The 25899-nt window shown below is 38.3% G+C and overlaps 1 protein-coding gene across 2 annotated transcripts in view; it reads right to left on the bottom strand.

Moving 5' to 3' along the window:
• PDE4D (phosphodiesterase 4D) overlaps positions 1-25899 on the bottom strand; it is a 355973-nt gene that overhangs the window by 266684 nt on the left and 63390 nt on the right. The window contains exon 1 of one of the 2 annotated variants that reach the window (XM_040579498.1): positions 18176-19816. The exons of the other annotated variant lie outside the window; for it this stretch is intronic. Within the exon in view, the coding sequence (XP_040435432.1) occupies positions 18176-18222 (47 nt within the window). The 5' untranslated portion in view covers positions 18223-19816. Of the gene's footprint in view, positions 1-18175; positions 19817-25899 lie in introns of those variants that run through there. 2 annotated transcript variants of the gene reach the window in all.

The raw sequence follows: 25899 nt of genomic DNA, 5'->3' as shown, positions 1-25899 counted from the left end.
TATCACACTTCGTATAGATCTTATCTTGTGCTCGAAATTAGTGGTACAATAAACAAGCAGTGAAAGAAAACCATGGTAGATGGAACTGTGCCCCTTAGCACGTTAGGAATATATAGTACCTTTTGAGAATTATAGACCATTCAAATATGTTGACTTTATTAGATCAGGTTTCAGGTAAGAAAGAAATTGGAGTGAAAGAAAAAAGTGAGAACCCCACCTCACACATCTAGGGAAGAGGAGGCTAATAATTCCAAAACACATTTTCTTAAATGGGTATTAATGAATGTAAAATACAGACTGTAGCCAAACACAGGAAAACCTAAGTCAATCTTTCTAATTTTTCCCAGTCTGTTGCTCTGTGTTCAGCAGTGCCCGTTTGAAAAGACATGACCATGTGTATCCAGGGCTCAGGATAAGGAATGACTGGCCCTTTGTAAGTGGCAACACATATTTGTATCACCTTAAAGAGAAATAATTAAATAACAAATAAATGAAAACTGACTTGAACCCTGTAAACAATTGTTAGAGAAAAAGACTGGGGAAAACAAAGGGAAGCACCAACACTACAGGATGCTTAATCATCTTATGATTATATACTTTAAATATATATAAGATGTATTATATTTCTTTTACATATATAGTATCTACTATATAAATAACAAAACTAATTCAAAAAATCAGTGTGAAGTCTTGACTCTGCAGAATTATTGAACTGATCACCTCACAATTTTCAAAGACACTGAAGTAGGCCATCTGAGCACTCTGACACGGGTTTTCATTGCTGACATTAGAAATGAAACAGCTATTTAATTTGTCAAAAAATACTTTTGATAGAAGAAAAAAAAAAAACAAGTATACAGTATGTTTTGCTCCTACAATCAAAGGAATTTTTCATATACCTATTGAGATAATTTCTCTTGACAAAAACCTATGAGAGATTAACGACTACTTTTGTGGTGCTTCTGTAAATTGATTTTTTAACAGTGGCCACTGGCACAATTTTCCAATTACCCACATTTGCTACTTGTTGCTAGAATCTATGAGGATTTTAGAGAACTTCTGGAGCATCATCATCCCATTTAACACCTTTCTCAGATTTTTCAGGCTTTCCCCTAAAACTACCTTGAGTTTTTGGGTTTCCACTATATCCTCTATCTTTCAGCCCCTTCAAATTGGAATTCTATGTAAGACTCAGTCAAAACATATTCATATCTACTAGAAAGCAAAAGACCATTTGCAATGGAAGATTTTAATTATTCTTCTATTCTTTGCAGTATGTACCCTTTTATCTTGTTTGCAGATCCATAAAATAGTGCTGTAGTTAATCTGATCAATGATGTTAAATTACTTTGGCTGGATTTTTTGTTTGTTTCTGCCTGACTGTGCTGAGAACACAGTCCCTTGTTTACCAGAAAGTTAGTTCAGATAATCTGCACATGATTTGCTTTTTAAAAAGATGTGAATGTCAAAGTGAGGGGGTTAAATCATGCCACAGTAGAAATGAAGTCTAATAACCACCGAAACAGGTGTCTGATGTGTTCCAAAGTTAAAGATACCATTAGGACTACAGAAGAAGGAGGTGAGCAGTCACATGGGTCCTCAGAGTGATACCGGTAACATTAGTGAGAATAATAGCTGCTGACGTCTCAATGAAATGAGCTACAGCAGAGCTGGATTATGAGGCACTGAAATAGTATTAAGACAACTCAGAACTGACCTGTTAATCACTCATAGAGCTAAAAAGCCCTACTGGGTACTAAAAGCCTGCTTCTTCTGACCAACGAGAATGTAATTCTATAGAAACTTTCTGATATTCATAGTCACAGGCTAACACAGAAGTAGGGTATGTGAGAAAAAAACCCCATGAAATAAGTATTTGGTATTTCTGCTATGAAATTGTATCTTGATTGAGGAAAAAGCCAAGAAAAGAAGGTAACAGGTTTGCTAGCTTACCATTCTGGAAAACATTTTCTCAAGAATCCACTACCCTTAAACAATTAAGGACAGGAAATTATTAGGTTACCGCAACAGTCATGTTTTCATTCTTGTATGTATTTGTATCAGTGTTCTATGATGCTTATAGCAAGATGAGCACAGACAACAATATAGAAAAAATGTAGCATATGTATCCACTTTGTCTTAAGAAGAAAAGATGTATCTGGTAGGAAATATAAATAACTGACAAAATAAAAGTATTGAAAATAACTGTGAAAAGTTAAATAAAACACAAATGAGCAACAAAAGTACCAAACATTACTGAAGATATAAAAAAGGTGAAAGCATTCTTAAATACGACACAAATTATGTTCTTGGAAAGCTACCTGGAAGTTGTTGAACAAACTTCTTTTAAAACACTAATCTATCCTTTGTCTGTAGTGAGAAGAATCAAGAACATTGTAAGGTACTGCGAAATATACAAGCTGTATCAAAACATAAACCACTTATATAACTGAATGATAGAAAAATCCTAGTATGCCTGTCACTGTATTTCAGATACTATACTACTCTTCTGACAGAATATGCACAAAAGAACTAAGGTGATATAAAATATCACCCAAATAAGCCACGAATAATGTAAGAGCAAATTAGGCTGTCAGTGATAGATACCCAAGTTGGTAATATCTGTTTGGCATATTAGCAAAAAAGCCTACTATATTTCTTTCAGTTACCTTTTTTTTTTTTTAATTAGAAAATATTAGAAATCAGAAATTTTAGAATAAGATGTATTTTGTCTGGATATACAGTACAATACAGAAAACCTTCAGCAGAAAGAATAGAATTATTAGATCTGCAATGCATAGGTATCAAGCACACTGTATAATTTATATTATATTTAATAGATTATTATATTGAGGCTATTTAATAGAGATATTTCATAACAGATCAGGTTGAAAATTCTTGAATTACACAGCATACTGAAATGGAAATCTATCATCAGTTACATTCAACTGTAGAAAGCAGCTGTGCTCTATTCTGTCCTGTGTTTTTGATCCAAATGAGATACGAGTCCTGTGTATTGAAAAACTATGGTATGATCTAACATGGAAAATGAGAAATAAATTTGCAAATAATGCTGCTGAAGTAACTAGATTTTTGATTCAGCTACCTAATTAAAAAAAAATCAGAATTCAATTTGGATTATTTATAAATTATTTTAATCCATTTTTCTTACTGGGATGAAAAACCTATTGAGATAAGAGGCTGCTGCTAGAAGCATCATAATTTATTAAAGAGCTCTGCCATAAAACAATAGGATCTATATTTAATTGGTTTTGCTATTTGCAGATTGCGCTATTCACCTTGATATAGAACTACTATGGGAGCATCCTATATAAAATGTAACAGCTCAGAGAAAAGGACAGAAATAAAGACACACAAGATTACCATGTGTCTTAGCATTTAGGCATTCTACAGGACTGTGGAACAGGAGGAAATTTAAACGTAAGTCTCTGCATCCTTGGTGTTATTTTTGCTAGATGAGGATGCCATCAAAACCATAAACTCCCATTTGAGCTTGGCAGTCTGCTCCAGCACAGCGCTACTTACCCCTAGGCACCACCTTTTTACACATTGAAACTATTCATGCAATTTAACCCAAAATTGCTACTGGTACTGACTGAAACCACATTTTCAAAGAACACATTATTTACTAAAATGAAGTTAGGTAACTTGGTACAAAAGTTTTCCACTGGTTATCAGTCCTATTTTCAAAGGTATTTCCACTGGTATCAATCCCATTTTCAAAGGCTTAAATGACTTTTTGATCCATCTTCCTAAATTTGTTACTAGATGAATGATCTGTTTCATTGATGGTTGCATCAATCTCTCTTTCCATATTTTAGTAACTTTTAGAAAAGCACTACCACTTTAACACTTTTCAAACAGGTAAATAATGAATACATCATTAATGGTAAAAATAGGAAAAAAACCCAAATGGGTATCAAAGATATTTTAAAATATACTTTTTTTTTTTGGTGTGTGTTTACATTTTTTATATATTACTTACATTACAGATACAATACAGGAACTATTTGAAATATACCAGCTGCATCACTGAAGCAATTCTACCAGACCCCTGTTACTCCCAAAGCTTAGTCCTCAGAAACAAGAGGCATTACTACTTAGGCATAACAGACAAATACAGAATTCTTTCAAAAATACATCAACAATGATTTAAACTCCTAAAGTGACAGGAAAGGAAAGGGCAGGAAAAAGGGCAGGAAAAGAAAAGGGAGGAGGGAGGAGGAGGGAGGAGGAGGGCAGGGCAGGGCAGGGCAGGGAAGGGCAGGGCGGGGCGGGGCGGGGCAGGGCGGGGCAGGGAAGGGCAGGGAAGGGCAGGGCGGGGAAGGGCAGGGCAAAGCAGGGAAGGGAAGGGCGGGGCGGGGCAGGGCAGGGCAAAGCAGGGAAGGGAAGGGCGGGGCGGGGCGGGGTGGGGCGGGGCAGGGCAGGGCAGGGCAGGGCAGGGAAGGGAGTAGAATTAATTCGTTTACCAGAAAGAAACTTAAAAGTAGAAGGGATGTAAGAGACATTCTGGGTGACACAGTCTAGTTGCCCTGCTGTTACAGACTCCACATCACAGAAACATTTCCTCTGTTGTTTTTAACATGCAACAGTTAATTACTTTCATGCTTTTCTCCAATATGCTGTTGGAAGGCTGTTCCAGAGCCTGCTTTGTCTGACAGTCTAGGAGTACTCTAATTTCCAGCCCAAAGGTCTGACTGGTCAATTAAACTCCATTGATTTCTTCAATTTTGCCAACACAGCTCTAAAACTGAAGCAGAAAACCCATCAGAACTGTAGATGAATATGCCTAGCACATGTTGGTTTAACTTGCTCTTAAAACTCTGCAATGATACAGGACCCAGAAGTATGGCATTTCTCTCACCATCTAAAGCACACATTTATCAAGAGTAACTGTTCTAAAACTGGGAGTTTAGACTCTGTTAGACTTTAGCAAGGCTTCTCCAAGACTCTGCAGCCAACCATCTCCTGTCACTGCAGGTACGAACACAAAGATTCTCTGACATTTACCATTTAATTTCACTGTGCGTGAGGAATTCTGATATTCAGCAGTTGAAAACCTCTATGCAGTAGCAAAATATACTGACAAACGCACAGCATTCACAATAGGATTTCAGTTCTTTCCCTGTCCTAACTTCCAAGGTAAACAACAAAAAAAAAAATCAATGAAACACATATATTTCTCCTGAAGGTGAAAGTGCATTGACTGATAAAAGTCTCACATAAAAATCACTGATGCTAGAAAAGTCATGGCAGTCAGGTGAAGTCCCTGGTACCTGGAAAATGAAAACATTGCACCTCTTTGTAAAAAGGGTAGAAAGGAGGACCCTGGGAACCACTGATCTCTCAGCATCACCTCTGTGCCCATGCAGATCATGGAATAGATTCTCCTAGAAGCTCTGCTAAGGCACATAGAGGACAGAGAGGTGATTCAAGACAGCCAGCATGGATTCACCATGGGCAAGTCTTGCCTGACCAACCTGCTGCCCACCTATGATGGAGTGACTACATCAGTGGGGAAGGGAATTGCTATGAATGTCATCTATCTGGGCTTCTGTAAGGCCTTTGACACAACACCCTTCCCTCTAAACTGGAGACATGGATTTGATGGACAGACTGTTTGGTAGGTGAGGAATTGGTTGGATGGTCACATCCAGAGAGTAGTGGTCAACAGCTCTCAATGTCTGGATGGAGATCAATGACAAGTGGTGTCCCTCAGGGGTCCATATTGGGACCAGTACAGTTTAATATTGTCATCAAAGGTATAGGCAGTGGGATCAAGTACACCCTCAGCACATTTGCAGGTGACCCCAAGCTGTGTGGTGTGGTTGACGTGCCTGAGGGATGGGATGCTACCCAGAGGGACCTGGAGAAGCTCAAGAAGTGAGCCCAGGGGAACCTCAGGAGATTCAACAAGGCCAAATGCAAAGTCCTGCACGTAGGTCAGGGCAACCCCTGGTATCGATACAGGCTGGGGGATGAAGGTAATGAAAGGAGCCCAGCAGAGAAGGATTTGGAGGTAGTAGTGGATGAAAAACGGGACATGAGTTGGCAACGTGCACTTGCAGCCCAGAAAGCCAATTGTATCCTGGGCTGCATCAAGAGAAGCGTGGCCGGCAGGTTGAGGAGGTGATTCTGCCCTTCTGCTCTACTCTGGTGAGACCCCACCTGGAGCATCCAGCTCTGGAGTCCTCAGCACAGGAAAGACATGGACCTGTTGGAGCAGGTCTGGAGGGGGGCCACAGAGATGATCAGGGGGGTGGAACACCTCTCCTATGAGGAAAGGCTGAGAGAGTTTTGAGGTAGTTCAGTTCCTCTGGAGAAAAGAAGGCTCTGGGGGGACCTTACTGCAGCCTTTCAGTACTTAAAGGGGGCTTACAAGAAAGGTGGGACAGAGTTTTTAGTAGGACCTGTAGCATTAGGAGAAGAAGTAATGGTTTTAAACTGAAAGAGGATAGATTCAGACTAGAAATATGGAAGAATTTTTTTGTAATGACAGTGGTAAAACACTGGAAATGTTGCCCAGAGAGGTGGCAGATGCCCCATCCCTGAAAACATTCAAGGTCAGGTTGGATGGGGCTCTGAGCAACCTGATCTAGTTGAAGATGTCCGTGCTTATTGCAGGGGGGTTAAACTAGATGAGTTTTAAAGGTCCTTTCCAAGCCAGACTACTCTATGATTCTATGTACCTTTCACATAGGGTCCCACAAGGAACTCACAACACTAGACAAAATGTCATCTTTATTTCCCTAGACATGCAAGCACATTTGTTCTTTCTTCATGGTATCCCCTAACATGGATGATAGTGCAAAACTTGCAGAGCACCAAAGTCTCTTTTAAAATTAGAAATATGATACTTTTTCAAGCCTGCAGTGGTCCTGTTATTACTACAAATCTCATTCCAAATGCACTGATGCCCTCAACTTACGTTCCTGAAAGGTAAAACTAATGCATGTTAAATACTCAGCACTTTTTGAGTACTTCAAGCATGGGTGACTAGTTAGGGAAGAAAAGTGGTTTCTCAGAAATTTAAATATGCTTTTAATTATTTTATTCTGTGTTTTCTGTAACTGACAGTTAAAATACTGCATACATTTTCAGTAAGGAGAGTAGTATGATACCATGGTTATTCTGCTGATGTTTTAAAGGTTTCTGTGCTTTCAAAATCCTTGCTGTTACCTACACTATTCATCATGGGAATGAACAACACAACTGGACTTGCTTGTCAATTCGTAAGTGAATCTTACGGAGTTCAGAGGCAGCCTAAGCACTTAAGATGTAAATGAGTGGCTTTTGAAAATATTCAGAATATGAAGTTAACAGATTAAATCTATGGTTAACAGAGATACAGCTTCATCATTACTGCAAACTCCATTCTGTCTGTGTTTTTGTCCTGAACATGTCTGCATGGATAACGCTTCAACTCTACTGTCTCTACGCCCATGTCCATGTAACACACTTCACTGGCTTCATCCCCACAGTACACCTGAACTGCAGCAGTAAGCTGCTGCATGAGGAACGGGGAGCCTGGCCACCTCCTCCCTCTCCTGTGACCCACCTGCACGGACGCAGTGTGAGGGTGCAGGAGGCAAGAAGCACCGAGGTGACAGCAAGCTCTGCCAGGGCTTTGCCCGGCCAGCTGCTCCCAGGGGCCGCTTTGCCAGGGAGCAGCAGTCCTTCCCTCTGGAAGCACGCAGACTGAAGGCACTTTCTAACCAACACTGTTTCCTGAAAGAAACAGATAGGTATGATCATGCAGGCCTGATTTCTTCAAGTAACTGGGGCAGGGGGGCTTTTCACATATAGATAGTGATATATTCAAATGACAGTCCCAAAGCAGTTCCTCCTGCCCAACATTCTGCATGTGCTGCCTTGGTTAATGCCCAGTAACATACCTGTGAATATATGGAAAGCAAATGGCATTTCAGGAAAGCAGTAATATTAAACTCACAGTCATAAATATGCCTATGTATTCTATATTTACCAAGTATCAAAATCTTAATACATAAGAAGAAGAGCACTCCTTTTTCTTTTTTTTTTTTGGGGGGTGGGGTGGGGTGGGGGGGTGGGGAGGACAGTAGGAATGAAGCATTTCAGCAAAGGATACAAAGCAAAAAACTGACAATCTAGCAGTTACTACTCCAAGTGTTTGTTTTCCTTAGTGAATTTATTTTTTAATACAGATGCCATTACCTATATCCTGATAAATTGTCATTTATTCTGTTTCAGAACGTAGATTCATTTTGCCTTTCAATTATTTTTTTAAATATATTGTATAAACAATGAAACAATGGCCTGACTATATGATCTTGTTGTAGGATTGCATGAACCGATGGTTCAAAAACGTTCACTATGCAAAAATATCTTAAAACTTTTATTCATACTCACTTTGCAGGGGAAAAGCAATGCTCTAAATCAGCTTTAAAATCCTCCTTCTACTTCACAGAACAAGCAAGTGAGCTGGTACAATCCCTACCTTATTATGTCTTAATCTCTGATTCCTGCTTGGTTGCCATAAATAGCCATATATTAGCTCAGCTGCAGCTCAGCATGCATACCTTTTCGTGACTGTGGTATTCCCAGTGGCAGTTACCTCACCACAAGCCACATCTAATTGCAAAATGCAATCCTATGGAAAGAAAATTGATTAGTCTGTGAGGATTATACAGCGTACAGAGATTCCACTCTTGCTAAAGATATTGTATAGTATATAGCTCACCAACTTACACTGCAATAATTAAAGCATTACACCATTTAAAACTTGAAAATGTTTATTACACAGATGACAAGCACCGCACATTAACTTTCTTTTTATCAAGTTGTAACTTCCTAACAAATAAAATGGCCTATTATCCCAAACTAATACTCCCACTAACATCTGTCTAATACTGGAAAGAGCAATTTCAGTATTTGTGAGCTGGACATTCCAAATACTGTTAGATTAGAAAGGAGGAAAAAACCCAGCAGCCGTTAGCTACTCACCTTCTCTGGGCAATTCCTAGGATTATTGTATTTTTATGGGACAGGTGAGTATCTCGGAGGGAGAGACCACTTTCTATGGCAGTTATTCAAAGAGCCTGGAAATTCTCAGGGGAAAATTGCACGGTTACTGCTGTACTTTTACCCTGAAGAGATTTCCAAGGATCAAAATCCCAAACAGCAACAGGGAAAGAATAGGTATTTGTTGATTGGTAACCTTTACCAAACCTCCATTTCAGTATCACTGTATTAAAATACAATCAAAAAACCTACTCTCTCACAACCAGCAAGAAACGTGGAAAGGCTGCAAGTATATTTAAAAAAATAACTGATAGAAGAGCTGGGTATCTCTTGGCCTGTACATGAAAATATGCTTTTCTGTATGACACCAGCCTAGCATTCAAGAATCTTCTACTTTTATCCCAGGTGTAAATTTCTCCATACCTGCTACAAGATGGGGGAAGGGATAATTTTTATTTCACCATGACTATTCGGTTTATGACCTGTTTGGAAAATAGCTATTCTATCGTTTTTGTTGCCTATTACCACAGCTTCTTTGCTTTATTTGGTGACTGGTAGAAGGTTAAGACACTGCAAAGATGACGCTGCCTGACGAAAAGTAGTGTCATATAGTAGGACACATACAGTAGCTAAATACAGTGCAAGACAATGAAATAGTGTTGCTGATTTGGAATGTCTGTAAAGGTTCAGATCCGCTATTTACAAATTAAAGTACTGAGGAAAGGTAAAACATGAGAGCTCAATAACAGTCATAGGCCATGCTCATTAAGACAGTTATGAGCTCTGTTGCATGAAATGTTATTTTATAGTGGGCAGGAAACATTGGAATGACAGATTTCAAGAAGGTTTCTGGGAACTTATGGATCCTCCTGAGCTGAAAAATATTGGCTAAAATACCTCTATCAGAGTTTAAGAATTAAATAAAGCCTCTGAAGTTGGAAGTCTAAGTATTCTTTAGATGCCTAAATATAAATAAGCTGATGAATGTATGCAATCAAATGCAAGCTAAAAATATTAAGTCCTCACACCAGTATTTTTTTGGTAAGTAATTCTGCTGTTGGAGGATGGCATGATATGTACATTATTATTTCACAATATACCAAATCCAAACGATTAAAATTGCATTTTTTTGTCCTTAATATGTGCATTTTAGTTCAGTTGAGCATTGATTTCCATAAATTACTGGATGTATCTAGATACTGAATATAACACGATACTGGTTCCTCTGCCCCAAGTTCTGTAAGTATGTATGGATGAGATGCCTCATTCCTTTTTCTATTATTCCACTTAGCCAAAATTAATTAGCCAAATTAGCCAATTAGCCAATTAGCCAAAAAACTAATACTGGAAGATAATGTTCATAAATGCACATAACATGAAAACAAAAATTCACAAATAGTCAAAGATACATAAAAATCTTAGACTTTCATGTGTTGAAATGATTTTTAATTGGTCGATATTTGGTCAATTTCATAACTAACAGCTTTGGTCCAGATCCACCAAATCAAACTTTTCTCTTAAAATAGCACTCAAACCCACAGTTAATCTGCTATTTTTAATATGTCTCAAGGATTTAATTGTACACTAAATTAAAGTAACACTGTGATTAATAATTTGATAACTAAAATCTCCTCACTTCCCTGAAGGCATTACTTGCCTATGCAGAATACAGTTGGATACAAAGGCAAATGAAACCAACTTCTGAAACTTTTTTTCCCCTGGTATACAGACACATATCATTAGGGTATATGAGCCTCTGTGCTTGATGCTTCTACTATAACCAGAAAGGCTATTTCACCTTGAAGGTCTTGTTCCGGTCTGAATCTGCAAGGTATATTGCAAATGAGCTGTATGTTTTTTTCCAGTTGAAAAGAAGTTAAATTCTGAAAACTTTAAATTGCTTGTGAATAAGAGAGTGTATATTGACATCCCCAGAAAAGAGATCACTCTTAAACAATTTTGTAAAGAAAGATAAATCCAGTAATAACATGGAATAAGACAAATGAAAGAAATGTAGTATAAAATGTTATGACACAACATGGAGTACTTTTTTCTCTTAAAATATTCTAAAGATCATGTGATTGTTCAACTAGGCATAGAACTGACCTTAGAATTTTACCAAGTAACTGTTGTGTCAAGGCCAACAACTTATGAAGGACACGCAAGCTTTCTGTTACAGAGTTACATCCATATGATAAACAAAGGTAACTGATTCAATCCTTAGTTACTGACCACATTAAAAATGTGTCTGTATTTCAGATCATATATTAAAGACTATTTGTTAGTGTCTGAAATTAAGCATTTTATAACCACTAAAAAAAAATCATTAAAATAGGAGCTACATTTCATTGCAGATGGAAAGAGTTAAAGTCATGTCTTTTCATCTCAGTAAGAATTATCTGTTTTCCTGAAGGGGACAAGCTGTCATCTGCCATATCAAAGTAACCCCATTAAAATGAGACAATATGAAATAACACAATCTAAACCAATTGCTCCCTAAGATTGAAAATATGAAGCCATTCTACTTTAGAAAAAAAAATTAAGCCTTCTACATTTTGTAAAACTACTGAATAAATCATTCTGTAAAATTAAAAGGTGTGATACAAGAAGCCTAGAGATCCTCCTTTTAAGAGATCAACTAAGCTAACTAAATCTAAAAGAAACAGTTCCCAAATTTGAGACTCAGGTATACGCAATTTCACTGTACCTTTCCAGTGCTTCAATAACTTTAATATTCAGGCAAGTTTTAATTAGTTCTCCACAGAAAGAGAACTAATTTTGCCTAAATAAGGCAAAATACTAATATTCATACTATTTTTCCATACCCATCTTTAAAAATAGTAATAAATTCCCAAGGTAATCTAGGAATATCAACTTAGCCAGTTTTAAAAGTATGTAAACACCCCTTTCTTCTGTTAAAACGGATCAGACATTTAAACATAGTTACCAGTTTCCTAAGCAAAATTGTTCTTTTCTTTTTCAAATGTTGTCCTTGTTCCTATCCACTCCTTTGAAACTTTTTCTTTTGTGTGTTCCATTTTACTAATCCCATGGAGTGAGTCACACAGGGAAAATGATTGCATTTATTAACAGCTACTCACCAGTAGTTTTTACTGGAAATATTCTTGTATTTTTCAATGGTTAAAAGAAAAATTATCTTAACTCATTCTGCTATCATCAAAGAAGTAATCCAGTAATAAAAAAGTATCAAGCATCATGTATTCAGTTACAGTTTCAGCAGACAATAATGAATTAATATTAGCATAAAACCTGCCATTTAGCATAGTGTACAAGTGAAACCCAACTACTTCTATTTTAATTACATGAAACTATAATAAGCAGTAAATTATATTTGTTGGCCAATCTTCAGTTTTGTGATTGTCAGCCTTCAATATTTTTAGCGGTTCTCTTTCCTCCCTCTACTCTCCTCCCTGCCCACAAATTGAAAATATAAAACAAAATAATAAATCTTTATGAATAGACCTGGACAATTCTTTGGTTGTCTCCAAATGCCATATAGGTGGATTTCAAGTAAACCTGTTAACGTACTACAATACTTAATGCCATTGTTTCTTTTCTCACTAGGAGTCAAATTCCAATCCTCAGGGAATCTATCTGTCAACAAAAGACCATCCCCACTTAAGTCAGGCCCGAATGTTTATGAACTATGTAAGTACCTACAAAGCTATTTACACAGTACTCTATAAATGAAACAACATAAATAATAAATCATATTTAACCAACATGTTTAATGTAATAATAATTTAAATGTTTTTTCTTCATTACTAAACTATTGTTTAAGAGGTAGAGGTGTAGGGTAATTTTTGCTGAGCCAAAATGTAATTATGGATAAACTCTTCCCCAAAAAGAGAAGGTGGCTCTTTCTATGCAGGTAAGAGTGAAGAACTGCATGAACAGGTGTTCACTATGAAAAGAAGTTTCAATTTAGTTTCTACGATTGTGGCTTGAGTTTCCAAGAAGATATAAATCAAGACTATATCCAGAGACAGCAAGACTTTCTGCAATTTTCTAAGATCCTTCAAGAAACAACTTGATTCTAACTTAGCCTGAAAATGACTGGTTCACAGACGTGCTCTACGTCTAATGAGACATAGTGTTTCAAAGTGTTTTCACTTGAACAAAACAGATGGTGCATCCAAAGGAGAGAGTTATGAAATAACAACTTCATTTACAGATCGTAGGCTGAGCACCAAAGAGCAAAAGGCAGGCCTTGACAAGAGTCCACATTCCAAAGACAGAGAAGTTCAGTTTGAAATTAGTTGCAGTAATACAAAGATTAATGTATTAGTGATCTGAAAATGCAGGTTAAATGATCTTATTATTCTGGAATAATCGATTGAAGTCCCAACAGGGTACTCATCTGTCTAGTACATCCAAAGCGAGTGACAGTTTACATTAGCTTATATGGTTATATTATTTTGCCTGTGCAGAAGTTTTGCCTGCAGAAGTGCCCTAACTATTGTGTGGAAGACTACAGAGCACTTCCGTGGTGAAGGTTGTAATTTACATACACAGATACATACCCAGCCTGTCCGTCAGGGGCGTTGTCAGGCTTAGCTGACTAATGTTTCTGGAGATCTTTCAGCTTTTCACATGGTAACATTACAGAAAGTCAAAGGACTGCTAACACAGCTTACAAACAAATAAACTCTTGCCCTATTTGCAGACAGTGGAAATATTTTTCTCCCTTCATTAATTTTCAGCATACTGAATGCTGGCTAGGTGACACCAGACAGATAAGGTGTTAAGAAATATAAAGAAAAGACAATAGATACCTTAAAATGAAACTCCTTGTTTCATTCAGTATCTTACTACACTCATCGTAACTTGAGCAATAAACTGCAACAATGCCTGAAGGAAAGTAACACCTGTCTATGCGTAAGAACATGGGGAATAAGGTGACATTTCATACTATAGCAATACTGTGAAAACCTGCTGACCACAGATGGTTGAACAACATTCTTTGGTCTTAAAAAGTTTCTTCTTAGTTTAAGAGATCATACTTCTTTTCCCCAAAATTCAGGTTCAAATCCAGATTTCCAAAGGAAGAACTGAGATACTCCTCTACATTTTTAATGTTAATGTTTTAAGTACAAAACATCTAAAACCTGGTTAAGTACTGTGCTGAAAAGCAGTTCATAAAGAAGCTTATTTTCTTTCCCCACTATAAACACAGAATTTTCTAGAACAAGCAAATGGGTAAATTGAAACTTTTCATCCTGGTTTGGGCCAGAAGAGTTATGCCATGAAAAGAGCATAGCACTTGACAGAGTTAGTTGGCCATGACACCTTAGTGAGCTGAGGTGACTCATCGTGTCCTAAGAACATAACAAAAAGTTTGTTTCATGCATTAGCATCAAGATCTTCATTTTCCATCAGTTTTCTTCACAGTTACATATTGTTCTGTTCTTACAAAATGGAAGAACCCGCATAAGAATGGAAAGCCAAACATTTTTGGCTGGCTGACAACCATGTGGGTTTCTAGAAAACGTACAAATAAACAATTCAGTATCATTATTTTAGAATCCTGGAAAAAACAGAAGACAGAAGCTTAATAACAATTGCAATCATTCAAGGAATTATTAAGGTGCTTTTCAAAAAATAAGTTAGTCATCAAATTAATCTGAAGAAAAGGACAACCTTTACAACCATGCATCTGCATCATTTTGCATTATATGAAGTATACCAAGCAATAATGATCAAATTAAGTAAATTGTAAAGTTAGTGTACTCACCTGTGGATTAACTTTAAACCTTTACCAGTTTAAAGACAGATAATCTTGAACACATTTCTGTTTTTCCTATGGTAAAGCTAAAAGGCATATACAGTATTTGTTTACACAATTAGGCAAGCCAAAATTGAACACCATGTTTATCTTAATTTGCTTTGGCATCAAAAAGGCAGATAAAACGTAATGTTAGGAAATCTAGGTTATATACTTCGGCAGTAAATGTTTCTAAAATTGTTTTCAGCATCAGTTGTAGTAAGCTGTATGTTGTTAATACATAATTTATGCTGTATAGTGTGTAATGTGGTAAGTAGTTATAAAATCATCCTCATCCTCATATCATCACAAACGTTTCCCACTGTTGCTAGGACTAACTTTATCCTCACCCAGGACATGACCTTCCCCAACCACTGCACCCCTTTAATCGTATGTATTTTACATTTGCTTCTCTACAATCTATTTGAAACAGATTCAAAGTATATTTGTTTTGCCTACTCCAATCTCAGTTTTATATGACCTTTAGAGTCCATTCAGATTATAGCTCTCATTCATACTACCTGGGAACATACATATTTTATAGTTGCTTTTTGTCCGTAGTCAGTTGCTACCTATTACTAACATTACTAGGAGGCTTCAGATACTGGAATTCTCACTAGACTTGCAAAAGCTTACAGGTTCACATTCAAACCCTGCTCTCAGGATTGTCACTTCTTGTCTGTTCTTGCCCTAAACCCACACAAAAGACTGAACACCAAAAATACATCCACCCCCTTGACTAGTTACACAACACCGAAATCCTGGACATTTGAAACAATAAGTTATATTTCAGAAGAGTTCATTCCCCGCCCCATCCCCAGTCCCCCAAGTCTTCCTCCCCGCATTCCATGTGAGACAAGCAGGAACTAGCACATGAAGGCATAGTGCATGTCTCTAAGGTACTAGAAATACCTTAAAAAAGCAACATCTCTAAGGTACAGAAAATCATTAGTCCTACTTCTGAAATACGTGGTTCTATATGCATATAAAGGTTACAAATGTTATGAAGTACACAACGCTGGCCACAAAACGCCTTGGATGTGTTGCATCAGCATTGGGGAAACATTGTTAACGATGATGAACTAGTATTTGTATTAAACAAACACAAAACTATTTGGGTCCCATGAAAGATATCCTTTCCTTTATCTTCATTATCATCCTTTAATGGACATCTGAAAGTAGCACGGGGGGGGGGGGGGGGGGGGCTGGGGGGGGGGGGTGTTGGAGGTTATATACATATAGAAAACTTTCCTTTGTCACAATTCCTATTCATAACAAAAAAGGTTGTCATTCCTTACAGGCGATGCATGGATTTGTGACGGTTCAGAACTAAAAGCTATGACTGCCAGCTTACAACCCTGGCACCCACAAATGCTCCTTACAGACCTACTGTAGCATGAATAAGCAAATTTGCCAGTTCTCTCAGAGTGGAGATGAACAATGGCATGCTAAAAAACACTTCCATTCTAAATTAGGGATCTAGGATTCGGTAAGCACAGATGTAGGCATACTATAGCTTGCATCAATGAAAACTGTAATGTGGAACATATAATTGTCCTTATGTACCTTCCTAGCAAACACTTCTGCCAGTCTTCCCTAGGCAGTGGGCTCACATCCTGTGTCAGACAGCAAGGGGCTGGCGAGGAGTGCATGGGGAAACCATGTAACATCCTCTTAGAGGAGATAAATAAGAGTCGCTTTGTTCCACCCCACCCCCCCCCTCGGCAGACTTCAGGGTTCATGTCTGAAAACCGCTTAATCAGAAGATGAGCTCTGGGGGTTAAAGCATGCTTAAAATAATTTCTGCAAGTTATTGGAAACAGAAGTAGGCCAAATTCTGAGAAAACAATGAAAATGGCCTTCCTGTTAGGTGTGGGCTGCAGTCCCCTCCCCAACACGCCTTGCTAAATAAACCGCCAAAACAGAAAGATGAAAAACGTTCCAGGCCACATGCTCCATTTTTCAGGTAACGCGGTTTCAAGTTGGCTCTGAAAGGGTTTTACGTGGGTCAAGACGGTTCTACGGAAACGTGGCATAAATTTAATTTAAAACAAAAAACCCACACAACACAACACAACAAAAAAACCAGCAAACAAAGCCCTAAGCGCACGCAGCTGACGCGCTGAAGGCGGCGGGTCCCTCCCAGCCGCCCGCCCCGGCCGCCGCCGCGCCCCGCCCCCCCCGCGCCCCGCCCCGCCCCGCGCCCCGCCCCCCCCCCGCGCTACGGGCGGCTCCGGCCCCGCCATTGGCTCCGCGCGGAGCCGCCGGCGCCGCCGACAAACGGCAGCGGGTGACGCCAGCGCCGGTGCTGCCGGCCCGGGGCCTCGGCGGCCGCTTGCCCCCGCAGACAACTTCGAAATACCGCAAAAAGAACGCGGCTTTCAGAACTTTGCTCGCGCGTTCCCAAGGGAAGAATCCTCTTCTTCCGTTTTCCCGCAAACCGGTTGCGGGCAGAGGCCAGCATACGCCTTAAGGGCAAATCTGTCAGACAAAGGTGCACTCTGAACCCAGTCCCTCAACTCCCATGCAGTTGTTTTTTTAAAAAAGAGCTTCCATAATATGTTTGCTTCTAATATTTTGCAAGATTCAATATTCGCACAAACAGCTAAAGTTTTTCTGGGTAAGTATTCTTGCCTCACCTGATAATACTCATTAAGCACTAACCAGGACACTAATGCCAATACCAGGAGCAAGACATGACGCAACAGCCACTGGTAGAATTTACACGCAAGTTAACTGCACCACATCGCACAGAAAGTTACAGAGGAATATTCTGCAGTGAGCCAGAAGTGTAGATGCCTGTGGTTCAAAGAGGAAACAGCTGTTTTAATGATGATAAAGGGATTTTAATGCTATATGGTCGTCCTCCAAATAACCACATTTCAGAACCTAGCATACAAAAACATTTATTAAACATTACTGAATCATCATATGAATGAGCATTTTTTCCGGTTTTCAGGTCACTGGAATGTATATAAATAAACAAGTTCCAGAACAAACAACACAGTAGCATAGGGAGAAAAGATACCTTCATTATTTCATTCAAGTCAGGCTAAGAAAGAAATGGGAATACGCGTTGCTTTGACACATCAAGAAAATACGTCTCCCTGCTCAAATGGGAGCACAGAAAAGAAACATGACCATAACAATACAAATTTTACGCCTTGCCCATTTTGTAAAGGCAAAGGAGTGCCAACCTCATATTACTTCACCTCTACTGTCTCTGTAAGATTTTCATTCTCCTTATAGCCCAGTTAGTTCTCATTTGATAGTAATGTAGGGAAAAAACATAGCATCTGGTAGTTGCCACAGTATTTTGCAAACAGGCATTTTGAGTTTAACAATCTCTAATGTGTATTGATTACTCACCATATCCATGAATGCCTCCTAAAGGGGAAATTATTCACATGCATCATGTTCACAGATCTTCCAGCATTAGTGTTTTCCTTGTCAGACAGATTTATCTGCTGTGGTATTCATAGATGCATTCCAGAACACTGCACGAGCAGTTAACAGCAGGGATTATTGCAAGAATTACTGTAATCCACAAAAATAAAAATTCCCAGGATCCGAAGAAATACTTCTCACAGGGTTTTCTAGGTACACGTCCATCCATTTATGCATCACTTGCTACTTAAAAAACATTAAACTAATCAGTATATAGAAACTGTTGTGATAATGCCTTGATAAAAATCCAAGTGCTTTGACTGGGAATTAAAGCATCTTCATATGCAGCATTTTGGACAGTTGGAAAAGGTTAGTCAAACGATAGTTTCTTGTCATCCGTGCCAAATCAGTGGTTAGGGGAAGATACATAACTTCAGATTGCTTTGCCATGTTCAGAAATGAATATTGCTTTTTCTTCTTTCTTAGACACATATTCATTAGTGATCGCTTTAATGCAGTTTTCCTTTCTTACAAGCCCAGGGAAAAGGATGATGTTTAATAGCCATGTACAACAAACCCAAACTTATTTCTGAATTGGATACTGTGGGTTTGTTTCTTCAACTAACTAAGAAAGAAGGAAGGAAGTATGCTTTTTCCGCTCCATAGGACAGGACTACAGTTAGATACCATCACGAGATGTGAGCATACAATGATCAAATTCATTTTTGCTGTCTAACCCCATTATGAAGCTGCCTGCCCCCTTTAAGTAAAATGACTAAGCTATTGACTCTTGCACTGCAGAACCTAGTTCTGTTTTGATGTTACACTGTATATAAAGCCATGTGCATCATTCTGTACGTTGCAAAATGAAAGCAAAGCTTTAAGTCCCATGTTACCTAAGCATTTTTTTTTTCTGCTGTCCTTTTTTCCCAATTCAGCTCCCAGATAGGAGTTATGCCTCCTTGACGCTCTGGTAAATATCCTCGGGAGGATTCTTAAGCCCGGGCAAAAGAGACGACGTATATTTTGAAGCAACGCAGGCAACAGGCTCTTGCTTCCTTTTCCCTGACAAGAATTTCCAACCTACCCCTCGGGCTGCCCGTGTCCTCGCCCAGCAGCAGCTCCGGACACTTGCGGACTCCGTGGCACTTACTCTGCAGCAGACTGGGCTCGGCTGCGGCGAGGGCTCTGCTGGCAGAGGCTGCGCTGGCGTCAAGGGGGCCCTCTAGGTGGGCTCTCCCGACACAGCGCATCCTGCCCTGCCGCTCCCGCCGGCGCCGGGAGGGGAAAGGGACGGCGGCACTGGGGGGGACCAAGCCGAAGAGCCGTCCTCAGACGTTTCTCCCGGGTGGCCGAAAGCAAAGACAATTTTGCAAGAAGGTGCAAAAATCCGTAGGAAAAGACACACGTAGGAGACAGGGTTCACAGTGTCGCTCTCTACTGATATGTGAAAGATTTCTAGGCAAGCCTTTGTGCTTCAGCGTTCCCAGGCCATGCACCCTGTGCTGGCCATTCTTTTTGAATGGTTTGCGCTGCACTGAGACCCTTTAAACTTCAAACAACCCCTTGCCCTTTTGGACAGGAAATACTGCAATATGGAAGCCAGCTGCAACTTCAATGACATTAAAACATGTGATAACAGTGTATTTGATGAGGGTGTGGGTGGACTTGGGAGTAACATGATAAGGTATTGCACTGCACATTTTTATAGATCCTATTTCCTTAAGCACAGTTCTGTTGCTGTCAGCTCTATTCTACAATACCCCAAATTAGCCCTAGTACAGCTGATGCCATTCTGAAGGAAGAATAAAATATTAAACTGCTTGAATGTCACAATGTGTTGACAGTGAAGTAGTTTTATTTCATTTCAGTAATAAAAAGGTAGCCTGCGCTGCTGCACACATTTGTATGTTGCTGTACTTTGAAGTTCTGGAGCACCAAAATACAACAGATTCCAAAATTTAAAAGGACTCCAGCATCATTTATGTCACTACTACTCTGTGCAGAAGATTGGAGTTTCTTTTTTTTTGAAATACCACCGTGATAGAAAGCAGACACTGAGAGTTAGGAATAGTGAGAATGAGAATTAGCCTTTTTTCATTAAGGCATTACAAAGTATATAATCATGCTTAATAAAAATAAATAGTGTAAAGACCAAGTAAGCTGTTTTAAGTGTTGTGATATGCTCATGCTTTATGTAAAAAGCGCACATGTGCACAAACACACACACACATACACACTTTGGGAATATATACTAGAGACATTTGAAAAGAGTACAACCAAAACTGTGAAAACTGCAAGGTTGTGTGATTAATCTGTATATGAAAATACATTACGTCTAACTGATCCAGTTGTCTATTGCTTTCTCTAGGCTACATCCACTTATTATGAAATATTAACTACACCAAATGCTACACCATCATTATTATTTCATATTGCACTTACCTAACTGCATACTTGCCCAGTCATCCATGGGCACTGACATTTTCAACACTAGACTTAATTAATGCCTTGTACTATCTTGAGAAAGAGCTTCTTAACACTGACCTGGCACCTAACACATCTGAAATCCATGAGCGAGTCTATTCTGCAGCTATATGCCAATTTTTCTGGTTTTCTGTGGTATTAAGTTCAGCACAAAGCATAGCACCCATTGACTCAACCAATTTCATTCAGAAGCAGAGTTGCAGAAGGAGAGTGGGCGTATATGAAGTTACTATGTAGCATTACAAACCAGTTAAAGAACTCACAAAGTGGAATACACAATATATAGGCTTTCCAAAGCATCTATGAATTAAAGGCACAGACTTTAATCAGTAAATAATTTTTGTTACATTTCCAGTATAGGCTGATGTGTGAAATTCTTCCAGTTCAAGCCCATAATAGCTTGTTAATCAGTTCACCTTGAAAAAAACATGCAACAGCTAAAAACATTTAGTGACATTAATTTTAGTGGCTTTTGTTGTGGTTTTTTTCTTTAAAAAAAAAGAAAAAAAAAAGGATATTGGTATGTCAGTTCCAATTCAGGTTCACCAAGTTCTTTGAAAAAGTAGTTCAAGCACAGTTTCAGGTAGAAAAAGAGAAAAAAACCCAATTCAAAGCAGATTTCGCTTTGATTCTGTGGCTCTGCTACCAGAACTGTGCTCTGAGCATTAGAATTTAGGCTATAGGAAAGTCTAGTACATCTTTTCCATTTTTTCAGAATCTAGGCTAGGCACAAAGAAGCTGGAAGGAGAAAAGCAGGAACACAGATAGGAGTCTACAAGTGGCAATGGCTGTTCCCTGAGATGGAGGAATCCCAGATTCCAGTCACTTCTACAAGGCCTCCTTGAGAATTTTCATCTAAAATGAACTAGGTAATGGATAAAATATGTTTGCAGCAGGAACCAGGTTATCTGGAAGCACTTCTTGCTTCCAAATAGTTACAGTGGACTACTGAGTGAGGATCAATTCTTTTTCTCTCTCTTACCGGGCTTGGGAAGCTTGCATTTCTGACTACCCAATGAAACATCTAAGCAGGGAGGAGCGAAAGTATGTCCCATAGACCTGGTTTTTAATCAGCCTATTAAAGAGTGCAAAATTGTGAATGTCTTTCCATTCTGTTCTTTGTGGGTTGCAGAACCAAATAGAGGATTAGTTGGGTCTCCTTTTTTTTTAAAATTGCCACATAGTCTTCCTCCCACAGTGCACAGCTTTTCAATTAGTGACAGCAGAAGATTCACTTAAGATATGATTAAGGTTTGTGTCAGTTAAACTGAAACCCTATAGAATATTTTCTTTACCTCTTCACATAAGCTGCAAATGCAGCAGCAGACACCAGAGAAAGAGTTTACCTTGTGACATTTCTGGTCATGGTCATAGAATCATAGAACAGTTTGAGTTGGAATAGACCTTTAAAGGTCATCTAGTCCAACCCCCCTGCAATGAGCAGGGACATCTTCAGCTAGATCAGGTTGCTCAGAACCCCGTCCAACCTGACCTTGAATGTTTCCAGGGATGGGGCATTTCCACCTCTCTGGGCCACCTGTTCCAGTGTCTCACCACCCTCATTGTAAAAGATTTCTTCATTATATCTAGTCTGAATCAATCTTCAGTTTAAAACATTACCCCTTGTCCTATAACTACAGGCCCTACTAACGAAGATAGTGCTAAGAGAAGCAAGAACTACTGTTCTACTAGTGTCAGATTTTTAATACAAAACCCAACAAAACCAATGAAAATATATAATACAAACCATACAGGTCACAAGACAGAAACTGCACTAGGGTCATACAGGACTACCATTTGTATGCTATGAATGAAGACAAATTGTCTGAAGACATCTGTTTAACTTACTAAATCTTTCGATTTTTACAAAAAGGGGCAAAAAGAAGTCATTGAATCAAATATTTTGGTGACAGTACAGTAACACATAGGGCAAAATGTGAATCTAGGAAGATAAAGCTAGTGCTTAAAGAGATGCTTAAAAGCCAGCTCTTAATGACTACAGAGAATTTTTCATCAGTGTCACTGATAAATATTGATAGGGACCAAAGTGGGATTTTTTGACAGTATGCAAGATGGACTGGTGTCTTCCACAAGTAGATTCCACTCAAATATCAACAAAAAAGCCTTATCAAACTTCATAATTGTATACAAAGTCTCCAAATACCCTCCAGGAAATGAATGGTTATGGAGCCTGAAATATGCTAACAGTGACAAGGAGCATTCACTGAGGTCAGGTCTGAGGTATGTGATAAAGGGTAATGCAAGAAACATATTGCTAACATAAATATTGTACAGACCAGTAGTTTCAGCCTTCAGAAAGAAGGCTGAAATGAAAATTATTTTAAAGAAAAAAAAAAAAAAGGCAGCAAACCATGGCATTTTGGAATGCTTTTTTTTAAAAAAAAAACTATTTAAGAGATTACCCAAAAAAGAAGGAAAGAAATGAATGAAAATTAACAATCACTTGAAGGTTAATATTGATTCATGTGCACTATTACAAAAATATAATGTATGCATGTGACAATTCCCCATACATGGGATTCATTTCTATATTTTGAGTGTTAGGATCCCTTTAATATTTATAAATTCTCTATGAAAACCATATAGATTAAAAAATCACCTTGATTAATGAAGTGGTAAGAAATGCATCTCACTACATATGATTAAAGGAAATCAACCAAGTAATAGGTCTTTAGTCATACAACTTTTTAGGTCCACTGAAGTTGTCTTCAATTATAGTAGCATGTAAAGTTAAGGCACAAATTCTTCTCATCAGAATCCTCAACAGAGTAAGCAATAAGCTCTTTTACCCCAGTTTAGACTGTTTACTTATAGACAGGTGTTATATGAGTGTATGTCAAGCTAAGTAACTTTGCTTTTTGTCCTGTCTGCTTCCTCTTACCATTCATCCTGCGTGGAAATAAGCTCACTATTGGATCTCTTTCTGGCCTAAATAAACTATTCTTTCAGAGAAAAACATGTGCGACTTCAGAAGCACTTTGCTACAAGGAGTCCAGATAACAGTTGGGTTTATTTATCTCTATTCTTCCTATACAGTCTTGGTGCATCCCATATAGGCCTTCCACCCTCGGACATCTTCATGATGAGTCATCAGGCAAGCCACTTGCATTTTGGTGTTATGATACAGAAACATTATTCCAGTGGGCTCTTACAAAGACTTGCCTGGTTTCAGACACTCTGAACTGAAAAATGACAGAGAAAAATTGTTTGTACCCATGGAAAGTCTAAATGAGTGCTATGCAGGGTGAATATAACTTGCTCCACATAACCTGCCCTCAGGGGCTGACAGCTCAGAGCCATCATTATCTCATTGAAATGAACACTAAAACAGAGAACTTCAGAAAACATGTTCACTTTTGAACAACAGTCATGAATTAGGTAATGTTACTGAGAGCTTGCAGCTATCCCTTAAGGAGTTAAAGAGCTTAGTTATCAAGTATATTTTTGTTCTGAAAATGATGTGCTCAACTATAAATGTAATTTGAGCAGAACATTCTCCATCCAAGCCACAGACCATTTTGAAGTCCAAAGGTTCTTCAGTCAAGAACTTTGAAAAATTAATATTTTATGTGTCTTTTATTAACTTCTTAGCTTCTTCTGTCTCTCTCTCTCTTTCCCCTTCAATTAGAGCAAGAAACGGTTTCAGGTAATCTCATTCTATATTGTAAGATCTACTGAGGTGTATCAAAAATAATTATTGTTCCTCATCTCACTTGGTAAATGTCAGTTCTCACTATGCTTTTGCTGTGCCATTTTTTACTTATAATTGATATTAAAGCTCCATAAAGTTGCATAGATTTAAACTGAAGTAGATGGACTGGTGTGAAAAGGAATGCAAATACATCTCAGGAAGATCAAATTACCATTTTGTCTCATTTGAAGAGAAATAGTCTTGCTCCCCTAATACTACCGATTGTTGATGACTGAAGAAAAATAACTGTCCTGCATAGCAACCTGTGTCTCTAGATTTGGCAGCACTGTTTATGCTCATAGACTCGTCTCTTCCCTATTGCATAAGACAGAGTTCAGATGCCTTAAGGTTATTCCGCAAATACAAACAGAAACTTTGCATGTATGCAAAAGCAATGTAAATGGGAATGGCAGATCATTGTTCTCTTTTGCCATTTGAACCCTTTCCCTGCCTACCTACTGACCCACAAATCACCTTTTCCTTAAGAAAAGTGGCAAGAAGAAAAGCAAACAGTCTAGTTTGCTGACAGAATAGAGGTTTAACGTATTAAAATGAGGATTAGTTTAAGCTCATATTTATCAAGTCATTTTGCCTCCTGTGTCCTAGCTATCTTATTTATGTTCAGAAGCAGAGCTTGAGCTCTCTGTAAGGAGTCACATAAGTTATGCAGCTCATGGCTACGGAATATGTGGCTGGCACCACATTAGCAGTTTGGACGTGTGCCAGCTGTGAAACAGGAAGTGACTTCTGGTAACCACAAACTAAAATTTTATGTCAGTGAAAATACTAGGTATGACTAAATTCCCAGAAACATTTTGGCAGGACTTCTTTAAGAAAGCTGTCTATTTTCACAACTGTAAAACTGAAACATTGAGAAAACAATTACACTTTTTTATTTATACAATGGCAACAAAATAAAGTCAGATTAAATAACCTTCCAGTGAATAGTTATGACCCATTCTATAACATGGGAGATTATTGTGCATTATTTTTAGTCATACTCTATTTCAAATAGAACATAGTTCAGAGTATTTAAACCTTAAATGGCAAGGTAGAATGACATATTAATTGTTCATGCTTTGAAAAAAATCAGAGAAATTAAATTTATTCCAGTAAATATTTGTTACTGTAGTATGATACAATATTATATTCATGCTGGAGAAGAAGCTTAAAGTGGAACAAATCATAGAATTCAAGATAATTCTATATATTTGTTTACTTTGTCTTCAATTTGATAAGCAATGTCAAAATAAGGATTATTTATTTTGCTCACAAATTTATCTGATAAAACAGGTTTCTATTTTCAATTCTTTTGTCCCAAACCAGGGTACATTAAAAATGTTCTGAAGATGGCATGTGAACACACAAGATGGAGTTAACAGAATAGTTCCTGCTAGCAGCCCATACTTAGACTAACTGAAAAGTGTATTGATGACTTCTGGAAAGCCTTCTGCTCTTTCCTCTACAAGGGGATGTTGGCATGAGTATTCAAAAATAGCTGAAAATT

The sequence above is a fragment of the Falco naumanni genome, chromosome Z (genome assembly GCF_017639655.2).
Source record: "Falco naumanni isolate bFalNau1 chromosome Z, bFalNau1.pat, whole genome shotgun sequence".
In the NCBI taxonomy this organism is placed as follows: Eukaryota; Metazoa; Chordata; class Aves; order Falconiformes; family Falconidae; genus Falco; species Falco naumanni.
The sequence above is the reverse complement of the archived record's forward strand: the minus strand, read 5'-3'. Positions and strand labels throughout refer to the sequence as shown.